The sequence below is a fragment of the Antedon mediterranea genome, chromosome 8, assembly GCF_964355755.1.
Source record: "Antedon mediterranea chromosome 8, ecAntMedi1.1, whole genome shotgun sequence".
Classification (NCBI taxonomy): Eukaryota; Metazoa; Echinodermata; class Crinoidea; order Comatulida; family Antedonidae; genus Antedon; species Antedon mediterranea.
Window position 1 is genome coordinate 25443236 of NC_092677.1, and position 18490 is coordinate 25461725.

At 33.5% G+C, this 18490-nt stretch overlaps 2 protein-coding genes across 3 annotated transcripts; one reads left to right on the plus strand and one right to left on the minus strand.

Annotated features, from left to right (window-relative positions):
* Window positions 1–1459: 1459 nt before the first annotated feature.
* LOC140056548 (palmitoyl-protein thioesterase ABHD10, mitochondrial-like) lies at window positions 1460–4918 on the minus strand. Its single transcript, XM_072101953.1, has 4 exons — window positions 4569–4918; window positions 3106–3223; window positions 2544–2681; window positions 1460–2371 (listed from the first exon to the last, which is right to left on the minus strand). The coding sequence occupies exons 1-4, from the start codon at window positions 4841–4843 to the stop codon at window positions 2075–2077; spliced, it is 828 nt and encodes a 275-aa protein (XP_071958054.1). The 5' UTR covers window positions 4844–4918; the 3' UTR covers window positions 1460–2074.
* A 245-nt stretch (window positions 4919–5163) lies between these two features.
* On the plus strand, window positions 5164–17563 carry LOC140056100 (histone acetyltransferase KAT7-like). Of its 2 annotated transcripts, none has more exons than XM_072101352.1 (10): window positions 5164–5236; window positions 11507–11660; window positions 11925–12341; window positions 13140–13312; window positions 13714–13917; window positions 14499–14771; window positions 15483–15623; window positions 15847–15940; window positions 16325–16471; window positions 17102–17563. In XM_072101352.1, the coding sequence occupies exons 1-10, from the start codon at window positions 5222–5224 to the stop codon at window positions 17314–17316; spliced, it is 1833 nt and encodes a 610-aa protein (XP_071957453.1). In that variant the 5' UTR covers window positions 5164–5221; the 3' UTR covers window positions 17317–17563. The 2 variants fall into 2 exon arrangements, with proteins under 2 accessions (XP_071957453.1, XP_071957454.1); XM_072101353.1 differs by having other exon boundaries at window positions 14502–14771.
* The last annotated feature ends 927 nt before the right edge of the window (window positions 17564–18490 follow it).

The following is an 18490-nucleotide window of genomic DNA, read 5'->3' on the forward strand; positions in this document are numbered from 1 at the left end:
ATATACAATATTCGTATATACAGAATATATCAAATTAATAAGGATTTGTGAATTATTCAAGTCATAAAGTAAAACATTGCTGTTGTTGCCGACAAATGTAATGAAACAAATTGTCACAGTCATACCAAACATACTCTATAAAGCACCATATACACTATCAAACTAGTTTGACCAAAAAAAAACAGTGTAATGTGCACCCATATAGTAGTGATACGACATCATCATGTCCATGGGCACATCACATTTTTTGTCACATGAAAACATGGCTTAAGTTCCATTATTTGTGCGAAAAAAATGTATCGGACAAGATTCAAAATTGACCATTTCGTTGTTTACAAGACGAGTGTCATAGGTTTGAACAAATTAGAACTTGTAAAATTAATTTTTGTTAAAATTACTGACCGGTGTTCGTATATACTACATGCAGTAACTGAATTGTGATGTTAAAATGAAGTTTAATTATTGTGAAAAACGAACGCGGTCTATAGTAAGTTAAAAATGGATAGTATATATTAATGTTTATTACTACAGTAGGCCTACTACAATACATATAAATCCAAAGGCAAATTACAGAAAAAATGACAATGCTGTGGGTATCAGTGGCTGGATCTCAATGGAGATACAAAAAAAAAAGCGAAAAGCTAAATCAAAACGATAAAGTAAACAGCCAGAAAAGTTAGCAGAGCTTTCGGACAGTGCTACATATAAATACTGTATATATTTGTTTTAAATCAGCATTTCTTAACATTTCTTAACGTGTCATACATATACACTAGTGGAATGCCTTGCCTAACCATAATAGACCATCAGGTGGTATTGTATTGTATTCTTGCGTTAACTTTATATATATTTTATCTGTTATTCTGTACACTAGCAGCTATGGCATATAACAAGCTGACGTCGTCGCTAGAACACAAAACGATGTCTATAGACGTGAAATCCCGTTTGTTTGACGCATACATAACAAGTATTTTCTTATATAACAGTGAACTCTGGGTATGTACTAAACAAAAAATTACAAGAGAGTATAGATATATATCACAGGAAAATGTTGCGAAAGATGATAAATATTAAATTAACAGATAGAGTGTGTAACACAAAAATATACGAGATAACAAAACAAGAAGAATGGAGTAAAAGAATTAAACGAAGGAGACTAAAATGGTATGGACACATAATTAGATTACCGGATGATACCCCAATCAAACAAACAATCAAGGAACAGGAAAGTAAAACGACCCGTAGGAAGACCAAGAAATAACTGGATGAACCAAATAAAGAAAGAAAGACTTACACTAGTAGACACTAACACAATAACAAACCATCCTGCCATAAACAGACAAACATGGAAACAAATTGTGGAAAGCGTAATGTCGAAAAACGGAAAACTTTAACAACAACAACAAAAAAATTCTGTACAAACTCAATTCTTTTTCTTTTTTTCTTAGATTTTAGCTTCTTTGTTTGCTATGGATATATTATGTAATCATGTAATTTCGAAATAAAAAGATGAATGAATAGATTTCAAATTAATATAAAGCAATATAAAATGTTCTAGTGTTGACATGCATTTTGGTTGCAGGAATAATATTAATATCTAAATGTTTTCAATATGGTAATGATCTTCGTTTCTGTTGTAATCCAAGTGTCAAGTTACAGATTACAATCAAACGTCTTTAATTTAAAATCACGTATCACAGATATAATTTAAAACCAAGTATTTCTTTAACAGTGTTTAGTAAAATCTCTTGGCCTTGTGGTGTTGACATCCGATGAGTCCCAGACTTCACCAATGTCACCTGTACATCCACACTCTGAATCTTTCTTGCAAGCTCAAGAGCTGAGCTCAAACGTCTTTACTTTAAATTAAAAACCTCTGTCGTATTACAGATATGATTTCAAACGAAGAATTTCTTTAACAGTGTTTAGTAAAATCTCTAGGCCTTGTGGTGCTGACATCCGATGAGTCCCAGACTTCACCAATGTCACCTGTACATCCACACTCTGAATCCTTCTTGCAAGCTCAAGAGCTGAGCTCAAACGTCTTTACTTTAAATTAAAAACCTCTGTCGTATTACAGATATGATTTCAAACCAAGAATTTCTTTAACAGTGTTTAGTAAAATCTCTAGGCCTTGTGGTGTTGACATCCGATGAGTCCCAGACTTCACCAATGTCACCTGTACATCCACACTCTGAATCTTTCTTGCAAGCTCAAGAGCTGAATGGTAGTTTACGACATCATCTTCCATTCCGTGGATCAGTCGTATCGGACAGTTTATTGCTAATGAACTTTGGGAAAATAATTCCCGATTGTGTTTGCCAATAAAAGTTGCCATGTCGAATACCGAATTCCTATTTTTTGCAGTTTCCTGTGTTTAACAAATCATAAAAACTGCTTTAAATAAATTAATATAGAAGTTTAATAATGGCTGAATTGGGAAATCAAAGACACACAGACTGCACTATGTGAAATAACTCAACAAACATTTTTAAAATTTATCACTTTAGTATTATTAATTAAACAAAAAGAAAAAAATGTACCGGATTCCTTGTATCTGTTGTTGAAGAAGTATTTTCAAAATTTGGTGTGGATATGCCAATTAGGCTATGTATTCGTTCTGGTCTTTCTAATGCCAACAATAGCATTATTACACCACCCATACTAGATCCAACTAATACCTAGAAAAAAAACCCAAAAAAGTTGTTTTAATAGTGTATTATTGTAATTCAACCATACCATTTATGGTGTAAAACAATAGCCAAGCATAAAAAAAGTTGAATACAATTTAAAATTGTTATTCCAAAAAACACTTGTCTCTTCATAGGGCATCCCGACAACCGGTTTACATCGTGAGAGGACACTCGAAAGTGACACTACATGCTTCTCCTTTTTGCCGTTCTGTCGGCTAAATGTCCTGTCAATGAAATGGCGTTCGGCAAAATGTCTTACTACCCCTTGTTGTAGGGTCTATCTGTGTACTGTAGTCTATCTACTGTATACTACCCCATCCAACTCGCCACACCACTAAGGACTTGTCGGTTTCTCATACGCTTGCCTGGATAGTAGGTAGGCCTACTGCAGTAACTGCAGTATTTTTCTTACTTGAGGTCCAGTGGTGAGGTTATCCAAAACTGCCAATGCATCATTTTTCCAGATATCAAAGGGATAGTTGTTCAGATCTATTTCACCCTTTGATTCGCCACACCCTTGATAGTCAAATCTATAATGAAAAGAAAACTTTCAATTTTAAATATTGTCATAAAAAAATATTGTATGTTATGTACTGTACAGACTTATTTTAATTAAATTTAAAAATAATAGTTACAGTAATAATTGATTTGGTTACTATATAGGCCTACTAATAAATAATATTATTTACTAATAACCAGGAGACAGAACTGAGATTCTTATATAGGTCTACTCATCATATTTTTAAAGTAAAAACAGAAAAGAGTAATAAAAATAGACTGGGCCTATTAATATTAAATTAAGTATTTATACTGTAGTAATACAAACATGTAACTTAACTACAGATGATATTACTAGACATATAGGCCTAGTAAATCATTATTATTAATTAATATACATATTAATAATAATTAGCTCTGCTAACTTTTCTGGCTGTTTACTTTATCGTTTTGATTTAGCTTTTCGCTTTTTATTTTTGTATCTCCATTGAGATCCAGCCACTGATACCCACAGCATTGTCATTTTTAGTCGCGTGGAAGCGACTCTATAGTTCACTATGTCGGTCGGTCGGTCTGTCTGTCTGTCTGTCGGTCTGTCTGTCTGTCGGTCCGGTATCACTATGCGTTTTTATCGCTTTATGACCTTATCTTGATATCAGTTTAATCTAGCTAAATCAATTTTTCACAGAATATTCCTTATGGCCAGGAATCGATGTGGTTATGATTTCACGGTGCGCAATAAAAAATTACGCGGTCTACGCACGATTTAACGAAATCACGTTTGTAATCATATCTTAACAACCATGAATCACAATTAAATAAAATTTGGTACTCATAAATTTCAGGGCATAAATCATCATATGGCAATACAATTACGTGCGTAGCGCATGTAACGCATGCGTACGCGCGCCTAAAATTTTCAAAATTTATTTTCAATGAAATAAGAGTACGTTTCAGGCAATTTTAAGCGTTTACAAAATTGCCATGAGTGCGCAGATTTTTGCGCGCGCACTGCGCGTTAAATGTTATTGCGCACTCTTTTTGCCCGATTTCTGTTTTCTTTACTTACTTTTCAACTCGAAATTACGTTATACGAGCACGTCAAAAGTGACAGGCTACGCACGTGTAAATTAAAAAAATATAAATGTTTTTAAACATTTCAACATTTTTAAACATGTTCAGTAATTTCGGTCAGTATAGTTCACTATGTCGGTCGGTCCGTCTGTCTGTCGGTCTGTCTGTCTGTCGGTCTGTTTGTCTGTCGGTCCGGTATCACTATGCATTGTAGCACGCGACTTAATGGCTGTTGGCCTTATTTTCAGTAATTTGCCTTTGGACATATTAATAATAATATATATTTATAATTATTAAATTCACCTAATAAATTCATAGCGTGATTTTTTACAAAAATGTTCAAGGGTCAATGCCTTTTCACCATTCATATTAGACATAAAGCCAGGAAGAAACATAAATCCTCTTCTTGTTCCGTTGTGTTGATTGTGATCATTAAGCCTACTCGCTGTTGTTGTTGTTGTTGGTTGAGAGTCTTTATTTTTGGTTGACTCACATTCCACTTGTATCTGTCTGTAAGCCAATAAATTACCATTTCCTCTATCCAAAAAATCAACACTACTCATCATGCGGTGATTCATACGAAAACAGTTTTTTAAAATTGATATAACACTAGTTTTTTTCCGAACTAAATTTGAACTTACTAAACCTATGGGCGCAGACATATTGAAATAATCCCAGAATGCAATTCACTTGAGCTGTTGAGTTTATTATTTATTTTTATTTGCTGGGCACATACGAAAACAAACTTAATACAAATATATACTATTTTTAAGTAGAAATTATTGTAACTAACCACCATTTTAAATGTTATTATTATTAATGTGAATTTTAATTTCCTCATTAAAAATCAAGAGTGTTGCCTCTCTGTACAGGCGCTTTGTGGTTATCATTCAACTGAATTGAAATTCGTGAATTCGGCGTTGCAGATTTTGTAGGTCGTCAATATTTTATCTAAAATGACAAGAAGGAAGGTATTTATTTTCATTTTTATGGTTAAATAAACAACTTGAGCAAACAACTGTTAGAACCATTTAATTTTGAAAATGTGTTGTTATCTTAATCTTTGTTTAATTAAGCAATGTCTAGAAAGCTAAGCCTGCCATTTTTTGATTTGAGCGCCATCGCCTGTTTTCAAAACAACAAGTGAGATTAAGCTAGGCCTAGGCCTAGCGCGGCGTTTAGCATGTCGTGTTGTCAGCCGACACCTAACTGTCCGGCCTTGCTGATGAGGGAGCGTTTACCACTGATTTCCGAGGCCTGGCCATCTAAGTACATTGAGTGTATATTGTTAATAGTATACGATAATAACAGAATCAACACAAAATGTTAACTTAGATTTATTTAATGATAAAAAGTAACCAACTAGTCTCCTTTCATAAAATTAGATAAATTAATGTTAATTAGGGTCAGTCTAATTACCGAAAACAACCGAAAACAACCGAAAATAACCGAAAACAACCGAAAACAACCGAAAACAACCGGAAACAACCCTAAACAACCGAAAACAAACCGGAAACAAACCGAAAACAAACTAAACAAGAAATATTTCTTACAAAAAACGCCGCGTAACTTTTTGACTGGACAGTTGCAAGAACAGTCTTCATTAATCTAATATAATAGGTCAGCCAATCAAAACGCAAGTGAACAATTGGGACTTTACTTGTGATTTATGTCATTGGCCTGTCAGCACAGTCGTTTCTTTCTAGAATTAAACGCACACACTTGTATTGGGAATAATGTATGTTTATGTGGTTATTACTATCGCATTTAGGTATTGATAATAATAATAATAATATGGCTTTTGAATATATAATTACTGTCTGTAGAATAGCATTTATGCATTTTCGGTTCGCGATGAAAAGTTATATGAATGCATTTGTAATAGGTATTTATAATAATAGTATATGGGTTGTATTATTGCTAAGCAATCACCAAATCGCGTTATAACATTATTTCTCAGGGTTTTTTGCACCATTGATCAATACCAAACGCGTATCGGTATTATATTTTTTAATGAATCATTACATTAATAAAAATACCCAATTAAATCAATCGCGTCAGTCCAATTCCGACTTATGTTTCGATCACATAGTTCTGTGTCTACACTGTCCCAACTAGTTTAACAAAAAAAGTGTGATGTGCCCAAATATGGTAGTGATATGCCCGAATATCGTAGTGATATGACATCGTCATGTCTATATAATATGGGCACATCATATCTAGTTTGATAGTATAGACAGAGCTTAAGGATTATATTTAAAAAATGTTTTCTTACATTTTGAAAAAAAGTATTTATTTGTTTATAAGCCCAATTTTCCAGTCTTAATTTTACATTTTAAACGAAATTATTTATTTGTTGATAAGCCGAATTTTCCAGTTTAATAACAATGACCCCTTCCAAAGTGCTTATACCATATACATTTTACATGATATTGACCGTGGGTTCTTTACGCCTCTGATGCATTTGTTTTTATTGTACCTTTTTAATAAATTATTATATGTTTAGGCCTAATCACACCCAATTTAATGAAACAGTCAGATTCCGATTTCAATTGAACGAAAGTAGGCCTAGTACTGTATTTATTATTCATTGATAAGCCAAGGGTCCCATGGCGTTAGCCGATATCTTGAGCATTTGACTCATGTGTCAACCTGTAACACAAATCATTCTTCAAAATCTAAAGAAAGGACCTCACACGTCTTTTTTGTGAGTGATACACTATGGATATGCCCACGGAAATAATATGTGGACATTGCAAACAATCATAGGCCTACAGTAACAAACATAACATGGCTAATAAGCATAACATTCAGACTTGTTTGTTTTCTAGTGGATTTTTATTTACTTTAGCATGTAGAATAAAACTAGTAACAGTGGCTATATTAATAATTATACTGATTATCCTTGATGTTATCGCGTCTAATAATAAAATATTTTGTTGTTGATAAGCCCAATTTTTCAGCCTTGATTTTAGGCTACATTTTGAACGAAAGTATTTATTTGTTGATAAGCCCAATTTTGCAGTCTTAATATGACCCTTCCACAGTGCATTTTACATGATATTGACCGAGGGTTTTTACGCCTATAGCCACTGATCAATACCATAATTAATGTACTTTTTTAAATGAATATTGAAATGTTTCAACATACCCAATTCAAAAAAACGGTCCGTTTTCGAGTTCAATCTTTTGATTATTAGAGAGGTTGGAGTTTCATTTTGAACGAAAGTATTTATTTGATTGATAAGCCAAATTTCTAGTCCTAATGATTTGAGATAAATATAATAAGTATAATTATGAATTCACCAACACTTTCAGGCCCAATAACAATGATCCCGGGCCCGAGTTTTTGTAGACCGGACTTCCATGCACAGCCACATGTTAAGGAATATGAATCTCTTTATGATTTTAATATGGTTCGAAATGATATTACACAACAACGATTAGACAGCAACTGTGCAAGAGTCCAACTAATAAAATCGGAATGATCAATTAATTGAACATTTACAGCATAAGGCCCATACACTAGGACGATAACGATTGACGATAAATAGACAAATGTGCATTTTTAATACATAAACCAAAAGAAATATAAACAATTCCTTTGATGAAAATTATATTTTCACACGTCCAATCAAATGACGTCATGATTAGTAAGACCAATAATATCGTGACAATACAGCGATTTTATTGTTTTTATTTATCATGACGTCATTTGATTGGAATTTGAAAAACATTATTTTTATCAAAGACAGCATAAATGATTATCCTATAGGTCTAGAACGAAAACCTTTCTAATTTCTTTTGGTTTATGTAAAAAAATGCATGCTATATATTTATCGTCCGTCGTTATCGTCATAGTGTAATTGGGCCTTTATACAAAAAAAATAAATTGATTACGAAGTTACATGTCATTTTCACCTATCACCAAAAAACTAACCTTTTCAACACTAATTAATTGGTACGAAGCCAATTTATATTATATATTTCATTAAAACTGAACTTTACGGTAAATGAAGAGTAAATATCAGTTAATATGAATAATATAACTAGTAGGTCTATGAACTTGCGTCCAGACACAGAACTGTGACATTACTATCATAAATGTTGAAACCACTTATAAACCTTTTTTTAAAGAAAATATAATTGTGTTAGGAGAAGGCTAATAAACAAATAGATAATGTACAAACCTTTTTGGATTAATTAATGAAGCAGGCGTTCCTAATAATCTGCTGCTGCTACCTAGACTGATTGTTCACCTTCTGACGATAATTGATTGGACCCCCCCCCCCCCCCACCCACGGCATCTGATAACCAAAAAAAAAATTTACCAGGACTGTTTCAATGATTTAATATCTGACGGCGTATTATTATAACATTGGCCTAGATTGACAGTCAAAAGAAAGTCATTGTAAATATCTCCCTTTATGTTGACAGAGCCAACATAAAGTTTTGACCATTATCGAATGATTATTTGACAGTGACCTATTATAATACCGGCCTGGTTGACAGCAAAAACGAAGTTATTATTTATTGAACAAGATTTTACAGATTTCCGTCTACATCTCAATAATACTGTATTATCAGCAAAGGCTTTCATATAGACTCTCTTCTCCCAGACGTTTTTTGGGTCCAGCAGCTACCTATAAATTATAGTCGAGTTTCCAAATTCACAAAACTGTCAGCCTTAGATACTAAAGCTACCGCTATGAAACAGCTTATTAATGAATGTGTCCTCCTGGGACATAGCTGGCTAGAGCCGCGGCGCGAAAAAATCTAATTACCGAAAACAAATTTTTTTTACGTCGCCCTCTATATTAATGATATATTGAAGTAGATAGCACTGCGTTACTACACGTGAGCCTTGGTTTGGTTGTCAGGATCTGACGAGTATTCGGCACCAATATCAGGGGCGGATCCAGGATTTTGAAATAGGGAGGTGGGAGGGGGGGGGGGGCAAAGGTAAAGTTTTCCCCTATGACATGTTCATTTCAAACTGAGAAGCAAAAAGCAAAGCTAAATACGTCAGAGGTGTTTTTTTGTTTTATAGTAGGCCTATACCTCCACCCCACAAATAATCCACTGAAAATTAATTCAATAGTCTATTATTTATTAAACTTTGTTATTCGGTGGCCATATAACAGCTAGTAGGCCTACTAAGAGATTTGTAATGCCTGAGATAATCATTGTGGGTGGGTGGGTTTAGTTCTGATAAAATGATAAGAAGTATTGGAACCATGGTGGGGCCTGTGGCGAAGCTAATTTACTCCCATGACACCCCTAGCTAGATGGCCGGAAATGGGTACTCTCGCGCGTAAAATTCATGAAAAATGGAACCTCATATCATTTGACGTTATTTTAATGTTGATTCTTGAATTTATTTGTTCACTAAACGAATAACTGTAATTTATTTGAATGCAAATAGAGAGAAAATGATGCCTATGTGCTCACGCATGAATTTGTTCAAAGTACTTGTTTCATTAAAAAATCACTTTGAAAAGAAAGAGTATAGCTAGCCTTCTGGTGTAATGCCCAATTCACCACTAGACTTTACAAGTATTGTAATACAAATTAAAATCAAGGTTAAAATAAAATAAAAAAATATATAAAGTTAATAAAACATTTATTAAATAAGTTAAATTCTTAATTCCAGCAGTGTGCGTTTTAGAGAGGATTCATTTTAAGTGCCCTTTTGCAGCGACAGCTTAATTTTGATTAAGTTGTTTAACAATTAAACGTAATGTTGTTTCCCCTGATTAATGAGTTAATGAATGTTTTTCTCCGTTGAAATATATATATATATATATAAAATAGTCTGACAAAAATGATGACAGGAAGTGAAAACACAAACATTTTACATTAACTTGTAAATCTTTATTAACCTTAGGCCTAATCATATTGAGAGAACATGAGAACACAACTCAAGTCTGTAACATCTTTTAAGTACTAAATTTCATTTTGTTTTCGAGGTACAAACTCGATTCAAGATATCAGATGTATTATCAACATCTAGCCATGTTTGTTTAACTACAACAAACTAAATTTAAATAACATAGTGTAGTAAATAAATAACATTTTTCATGTTTTAAATAATACATGAGAACACAACTGAAAATCTGTAACATAATTCCTAGTGTTAAAGCGAATTTACGATTTGCACCGAATAGAGGTGTTTTTCACAAACTGTTTTACATATAAACACAATATACACAAATAAACGTCGTAGAAGTGGTGTATTATTGTCATGCGGTACGTACATTTGAAATCGCTGAAATTATACTATGTATTCGAGAACCATCCCTAGTTGTTAAAATTGTTATAAAATACTAAAAAATATTTTATAAGTGATTATATCGAATTACAGTACTTAAAAATGCTTATATATTAAAATGCTTATATATTATGCGTGGTGCGTGTGAGTGTTAGGCTACTATTATGTAGTTTCTTTTATATTATATGTAGCAATACTTTAACTTTCCAACTTGTATCTTTAAAACCTTATTTCATGTTTTTTTCTTTATGATAATGTTTTATTTTTCAAAGGGTCTTACGACTACAGACAATTCCTTGTCTCTGTAAGATTCATGTAACATATATATTAAATATCTAACATATTGTAGATTCTGTAAGTAAATGGTACGGTGTTATCATTGAGTTTGTACGATATCGAGTTAAATTTTGTGCACACTTCCATTTCGTATGGTCTCTCTATCTCCTTGGCTTTGCGCGCGCGGTCTTGTTGGCTTTAGAAACACCTATCAATAGAGGGCGACATTAAAAAAATATACTGTAGAAATTTGTTTGGCGTGCGAGGTCAATAGTAGCTGCATCAAATTTGTTTTCGGTATTTAGATATTGTTATTTTGTTTTCGGTTTGTTTTCGGTTGTTTTTGGTTGTTTATGGTTGTTTTCAGTTGTTTATGGTTGTTTTCGGTTGTTTTCGGTTGTTTTCGGTAATTAGACTGACCGGTTAATTAAACGTTCAGTCGTCAGTGATGCGTAACGAACATAAATAACAAAGCAATTAATTATAATTATTATACAGGAATCCAATAGGCGGCGGGCACATGTTACATAGCTTGGAATTGATATATACATTTAATATTATCAGTGAACATACTGAACTGTGAACTATACTCCAAATCAGAATTATTATGTACAAATTTAATTTGTTTGAAATCCTTCTTTTTGGAACAGATTAATGCTTAATCCATTTCCTATATTTTTATTAATCTAAAAAGAGAAAACAAGTAAATGGATTGCATTCAGATTTTACATCTGAAGGAGAAGCAGAATCTGACACGTCAGTAGATGTCGAAGAAGTGTCCAGTACAGACGAGGAAGTCCAGCAAAGATCACAGCGGAAAAGCACACAGAAGGGAGTGAAAGATGAAGGTACAGTAACGTATGTGATACTTAACTAGGCGCCCCATCCACAAAACCATCTGTGTATGTGCCATCTTTGATTCAGTGGTGGATCCAGGATTTTGGCGGTGGCGGGGAGGGTGAAATAAAGGGCTGAGCTTAATTTGATGTCCTATCTTTTGCATAAAAATTAAAGTTAATACATCTTTAAAATAACTATCTTGCATTCTTATATTAGCAAAGAAAACAAATAAATATATGTGTAATTCTAATATATTGTATATTGTTTGCTAGGCGTTTCAACAAGATTACGTCAAAGGTCACCGGTAAAATCTTTACGGTCCTCTACTCGCAAACTATCTTCCGATTCATCTGACGTAGAGTCCACAGAAACTATTCCGCAAGAACCGAAAAGCACACGAAAATCGAGAGCCACTGCGAAGATGGATAAAGATTTAAACGGTTCTGACTGCGAATCCAACACTTCTGGCATTGCCTTGAGCACTAGAGGGCGCCGTAAGTTGGTCCAGCCTACAGATAATCAGTCTGATGTTGAGACACCAGTTGTCGCTCTTCACACGCCCGCATTAAAAATCGTGAAAAAGCGTAAAGCTAAGGAAGATGCAGAAGAGAGTATGTGTCTTTCGCAGAAGCGATTTAAGTCCGACACAGTTGAGCTTAAGTGTCCCGTTCCTGGATGTGATTCACAGGGTAAGAAACAATAACATAATATTATCTTAAAGCCAAATTAATATTTAATAAAATATAACCTGCCATATCCTGCTTGAACTTGAGTAAAATTTATAGAATGAGCTTAAGCTCTGTCCACACTATCAAATTGTGTGATGTGCTCAAATATGGTGGTGATATGCCCAAATAATGGTAGTGATATAACATCATCATGTCCATACTTTTAAAATGGCTAAATACTATGTAAAATGTGTGTTTTATCACTATTATTTTAAGGTAAATGAAAACAAAAAGATTTATTATGTATTACAGTTGAATCCCCATGAATTATACACTTCGATAAGGGTTTCCGTTTACACGGGAAGTACCGGTATGGTGTACCCTAAATAGAGGTGTCAGATGAAGGGGATTCTGCTGTAATTTTGTTTCTTTTCAATTTCAATTTTTTCTATCGTTTTTGTCGTATTTATATGGTGTTGTTTTTTTTGTACTACAGTATCACGAACTTGTGTAAAAACAATCAATATTGATTGAACGAGTTGTACTGCACATCAGTCTCGTGTCTAAATAAAGTTTATATATATATATAGGCACATCACATTTTGTTGTCGCATACAATTTGGTAGTGTAGACAGAGCTTTAAACTAAGACGAGGCAGTTTAGAGTTTATTATATCCACTTGGTTAGTGTTACATTAGTCAACAGTTTGGGGTGGCCTTAAATTTGAGTTATAATTCTACCAAATTTCTTTTGAACCAAAAATGTTTTATCATATCTCAAAAAAGTGATTATAGAAACGTTTTCATTTGTTGTTATCAGGACATTTTAGTGGTAAATACGACAGACATTTCACCATCTCAGGATGCCCTATGTACCACAACCTTACCGCAGTGGAGTGCAGGCAGAAAATGGCTGCCAGGCTGGAGAAAGAAAGGTTACGAGCAGAAGCACGGAAGGAAGAAGAGGCAGCCAGGAAGGCTCTCAGAACCCCGGTAGGCCTACAGATATTTTGGTACAGTAGTTGGGAGGGCTAAGTTTTTTTTAAATAAAGCTTATTATTATATATAATTTATTTATCTACTACCCTTATACTGTACTGTAGATTTGCAATGTAAGTTTTTGTAAAAATAAACCTTATTATAAGCATTCATTTTCAAATGTTTTATGTATATTAATTTTTTTTTTGACATGTAGCCCTAATTTATTTAACTATTTATATTTTGAATGTTTAGGGACTGAACTTGATTAGTTTTAACTATTTTTTAGCCCTTTCCTTGATATAGTTATTATTTGTATGTTACAAAGTTTATACTTTATATATTCATGGGTGAAATAAAGAAACACTTAATACTGTAGATTTTTAATATTATTAAAATATGAATATATAAAACAGAATATTAGCAAACAACAGCAACGAAAACTAGCAGTTCAGGAATTAAGACGACAGAAGAAAGAATTTGGCTCCGCCCACAAGGAACGTAACCGTGGACATCGTGAAGAATACCATTTATCACGTGAACCGTTGCTCGATAATTTAACTTCGCAATATGATCTGAATTTGTTCCGTGAGGCGCAGATGAAGGTCTCTGCAGAAATGGTAAGTATTTTAATTGTACTAGGCTGTGTGTGATTATTGTGATACCACAATATATGGTGAGATAGTTATATATGACGTCTAAAGCTCTGTCTATGCTATCAAACTAGTTTGACAAAAAAAAGTGTGATGTTCCCAAATATGGTAGTGATATGACTTTATCGTGTCCATATATGGGCATACAACATAAAGTTCAATAGTGTGGACAGAGCTTTAGGTGTATATAATATATAAATGTTTCTTAATTTTACCTACAACTAAAGTATAGAAAGCAATGGTTTAGAAAACTTTGATGATAAAACACACCCTTCTTAACTTTTCACACCTGCCATATTGTGTGCCACCAACCACCCACTTAAAGAAGTGTGTAGGGTAACACATCTTAAGCTCTGTCTGCACTATCAAACTTGACTTGACAAAAAAATGTGGTGTGCCCATATATAGACATGATGATGTCATATCACTACCATATTTGGGCACATCATACTTTTTTGTCAAACTTGTTTGATAGTGTAGACAGAGCTTTAGGTCAACTATGTCGGCAACATTTTCTAGAATGCATAATTAATTTTTCTTTCCACAAGGAGCAAGAGAATCAGGGCCAAAATTTTGAAGGTAGCATCAACAAGATTGAATTTGGAAGGTTTGAGTTGAACACCTGGTATACCAGCCCATACCCTGAAGAATACGCCCGTCTTCCTAAATTATTCATCTGCGAGTTCTGTCTCAAATACATGAAAAGTGCCACTATTTTACGACGTCATACAGCAAAATGCCTTTGGCGCCACCCGCCAGGAGATGAGATTTACCGCAAAGGTAATATATCTGTATTTGAAGTGGATGGGAAAAAAAGCAAGGTATGTTTGTTTTATTTTTGCCATTTCATAAACATCCAAGTAACTTGCCAATTACATGATAGACAAACTATAAGGCTTAAGTCTCATTTGAGGCTTAGAGTATCAGATCCATGAAGTTATGTTTTCGTATTGCAAGCAATTTCATATTATAATTAGCGTCGTAGCAGCAAAGTGTTCAGATTTTCTTAACTAACGCTTTCGTTTGAAACTGGGGTGTCACCGATTTGGGCGAACATCTGACATGCAGGAGTAAATTTGATTGGTTAGAGGTCAAAATCCTTGATGCATGACTTTCGTATCGTAAACTTCATTCACTAATCTTATACTTTGAGCTGTCATAACGAATGAAAGATCAGTGTCGTAAGAGGTGGTCTTTTCCTGGTTCAGAACTATGGAGTTGTACGCCGCGTACGATAGGAAAGCATAAGTCTGTTGGTCTGAACAGGCCCTTAGGGTGTGAAGTATGGACAGCTGTGAGTTACAACCCTGGTACTAGGACCTTTAGATATGAAGGCAAGCATGTTAATCACCAAGCTACAGCTTCACTACAATTTAAAATATCTACCATAATCTTTCCTGTACTCTTGGGCTGGTCCAACATTTCTGGGAAATCATACTTTTGCAATTTGACTCCATTATAAATTGCGGTTTTGTGAAATTTCTGGTTTTGAGAAAGCTGAATGTAAATCTAGCATTTCTTTTCTGTTTCAGATTTACTGTCAAAATCTGTGTTTACTTGCCAAGTTATTTTTAGATCACAAGACATTATATTTTGACGTGGAACCTTTTTTATTTTATGTAATGACTGAAGCTGATTCAACCGGCTGCCATATTATAGGGTATTTTTCAAAGGTATGTAAAACACGGATACAATTTATATTGTATTTGGGTGAATAGGGAGGTGTCGCAATGCTACGAATACGAAAACGAATATGTCACCGTCACGCACACATATTAGTTTTCGTAAGCCAGTAAAAATCGAAATGAGGGCGCCGTCAAAAATATTGCTGCAGTAAATGCAGATTATATACATCAGGTTCAATTTTTATAGTTGTTTTCTTGTTTCTGTTTTTAGGAGAAGAATTCATTTTTAAATTACAATGTGTCCTGTATATTAACACTACCACACTATATGCGACAAGGGTTTGGTAAAATGCTCATTGATTTTAGTAAGTACAGTATTTATCTTGTTTTTATACTGTATATTGGTTCCTACAATTTAAGCTATTTTACCTAATACGTCTGGTTTTCTAATGTTTTCAATGATTAAAAAATAATTTGTAATATTTTGGTTTTGGGAGAGTTTCCGATTTTTTAAGACCGGTATTGGTAGGGTAAACTGTACTACATGGTTACCATGGGTACATTATGAAATTGTACTTTTTTTTTTTAAAGCTTATATTTACTTACTCGGGACGCACCTTCATACAAGAAGTGTGCCACTGTTTCAAAAGTGTAGCTTCCAAATAAATTATATATAATTATAAAATATATTATTTTATAGACTAGTAATATATTGCCATATAATTATATTTATCCCTTTTGAATTGCAGGTTATTTATTATCCAAAGTAGAAGACAAAATAGGTTCGCCTGAAAAGCCGCTATCGGATCTTGGGTTACTTAGTTACAGGTCCTACTGGAAAAGTGCTGTTCTCAAATATTTACACAATTTCAAAGGCAAAGAAGTTTCAATAAAAGGTGAGAATGATATTCATTACAATTGTGTTAACACTCTAAGTTAAACACAAAGAATAACTTGAGAAATTTGTTAAATTCTAAAGGTAAATGCTTTGATACATATATGTGATACCTGTATCCTAGGCACATTCTGTGATACAGTGTTACATATCATATGTTATACCTGTGTCATAGGCAAATGTTGTGATACAGTGTTACATATCATATGTTATACCTGTGTCATAGGCAAATGTTGTGATACAGTGTCACATATCATATGTGATACCTGTATCCTAGGCACATTCTATGATTCAGTGTTACATATCATATGTTATACCTGTTTCATAGGCAAATGTTGTTATACAGTGTCACATATCATATGTGTTAATATGTATCATAGGCAAATGCGTTTTTACAGTAACATATATCATGTGTGACATGTATAATAGGCAAATGCTGTGTTACAGTGTAACATATTATAATGTGCTACACCTGTATAATAGACAAATGCTGTTATACAGTATTGTATATCATATGTGTTACATGTATCATAGGAATATGCTTTGATACATTGTCACATATAATATGTCAATTGTTTCCACATTTTACTCAGACTGAATAATTCATACAATTGCTTTTCTTTCTTTTTAGACATTAGTCAGGAGACGGCTATCAATCCATATGACATTGTGAGCACATTGCAAGCACTGAGCATGCTCAAGTATTGGAAAGGGCGCCATCTTGTGTTAAAACGTCAAGATTTATTTGAGGAGTATCTCGCAAAGGAAGCCAAAAGAACAGACGTGACAAAAGTTATTGAACCGATGGCTCTTAAATGGACACCACCTGTAGGGGACAAAATATGAACATCGGTTGTATAAGGGTTTATTTGGTGAAGGTCAAAGTTCAAAATGGATCCAACAGTGGTGCGGGTGTTAAGAACCCGAAAAGTACATTGTGTGGGATTCCATTAAATATTTGTTATCTTTGAAAACACTGAGACACATTGCAACGGTGCTTTTTTAAATGATAATTATTCACAAATGTGATCAGTATTGTACGTTTTATATGCTAATAATGGTATTACATCATTCCATGGTATTTGGATGATGGAGGGGGTGGGGGGGGGGGTATTGTCAGGGTCATTAGGGATTATTTTAGACATGGCATTAGTCCATCTATGTTCCCTCCTAAAGCTCTGTCTACACTATCAAACCTTATATGACAAAAAATGTGATGTGCCCATATATGGACATGATGATGTCATATCAATACCATATTTAAGCATATCACTACCATATTTGGCCACATCACACTTTTTTTGATAGTTTACACTGAGCTTAAGCCCTATTTGTATTTTGAAGGAAGGGATACCTTTTGAGATTGTTTCTGTAGTAACCCTGTGTATTAATAGAACTGTAAAAACCAAACTTCATTTTATTAAATATTTAAAACTTGTAGAATATGTAAATAGGACAAAATGATGTAAATGCTTAATAAATAAATGGTAGATGTGTGACCAAATATTTTTACTGAATTTGACAATTTTTAGTAGGATTTACGATTACGTTTTTAAGCACGCAATTTAGGCCATAATTGGTATTTCGAAATGAATATGGTTTCTTGGTGGGTTATTGGATAAGAATATTGTAAATTTCGTTTGAGAATCGTCAGATGAGTTATTTTTCAGTTGCAAAAGCATTATCTGGAGATACACGCCAATTTACATAAGCTCTGTCTACACTATCACATTTTATGTGACAAAAAAAATGTCATATAGACATGCTGATGTCATATCACTACCATATTTGGGCACATCACACTTTTTGTCGAACTAGTTTGATAGTGCAGACAGAGCCTTAGCTATCACAATGCTGATTACTTAGTAAGCATGTTCAGATATTTCTATAGCAAATGACTGGCCTGGCTTTTGTTAATTTTTTCATTTGTTTTAAATAATGCTTTTCATGTTGGACGTGTTAAATGTGTGAACTGTTCTATTGTCTTGTACAGTATTTATTTGTTAAGTTTGCTATTAAA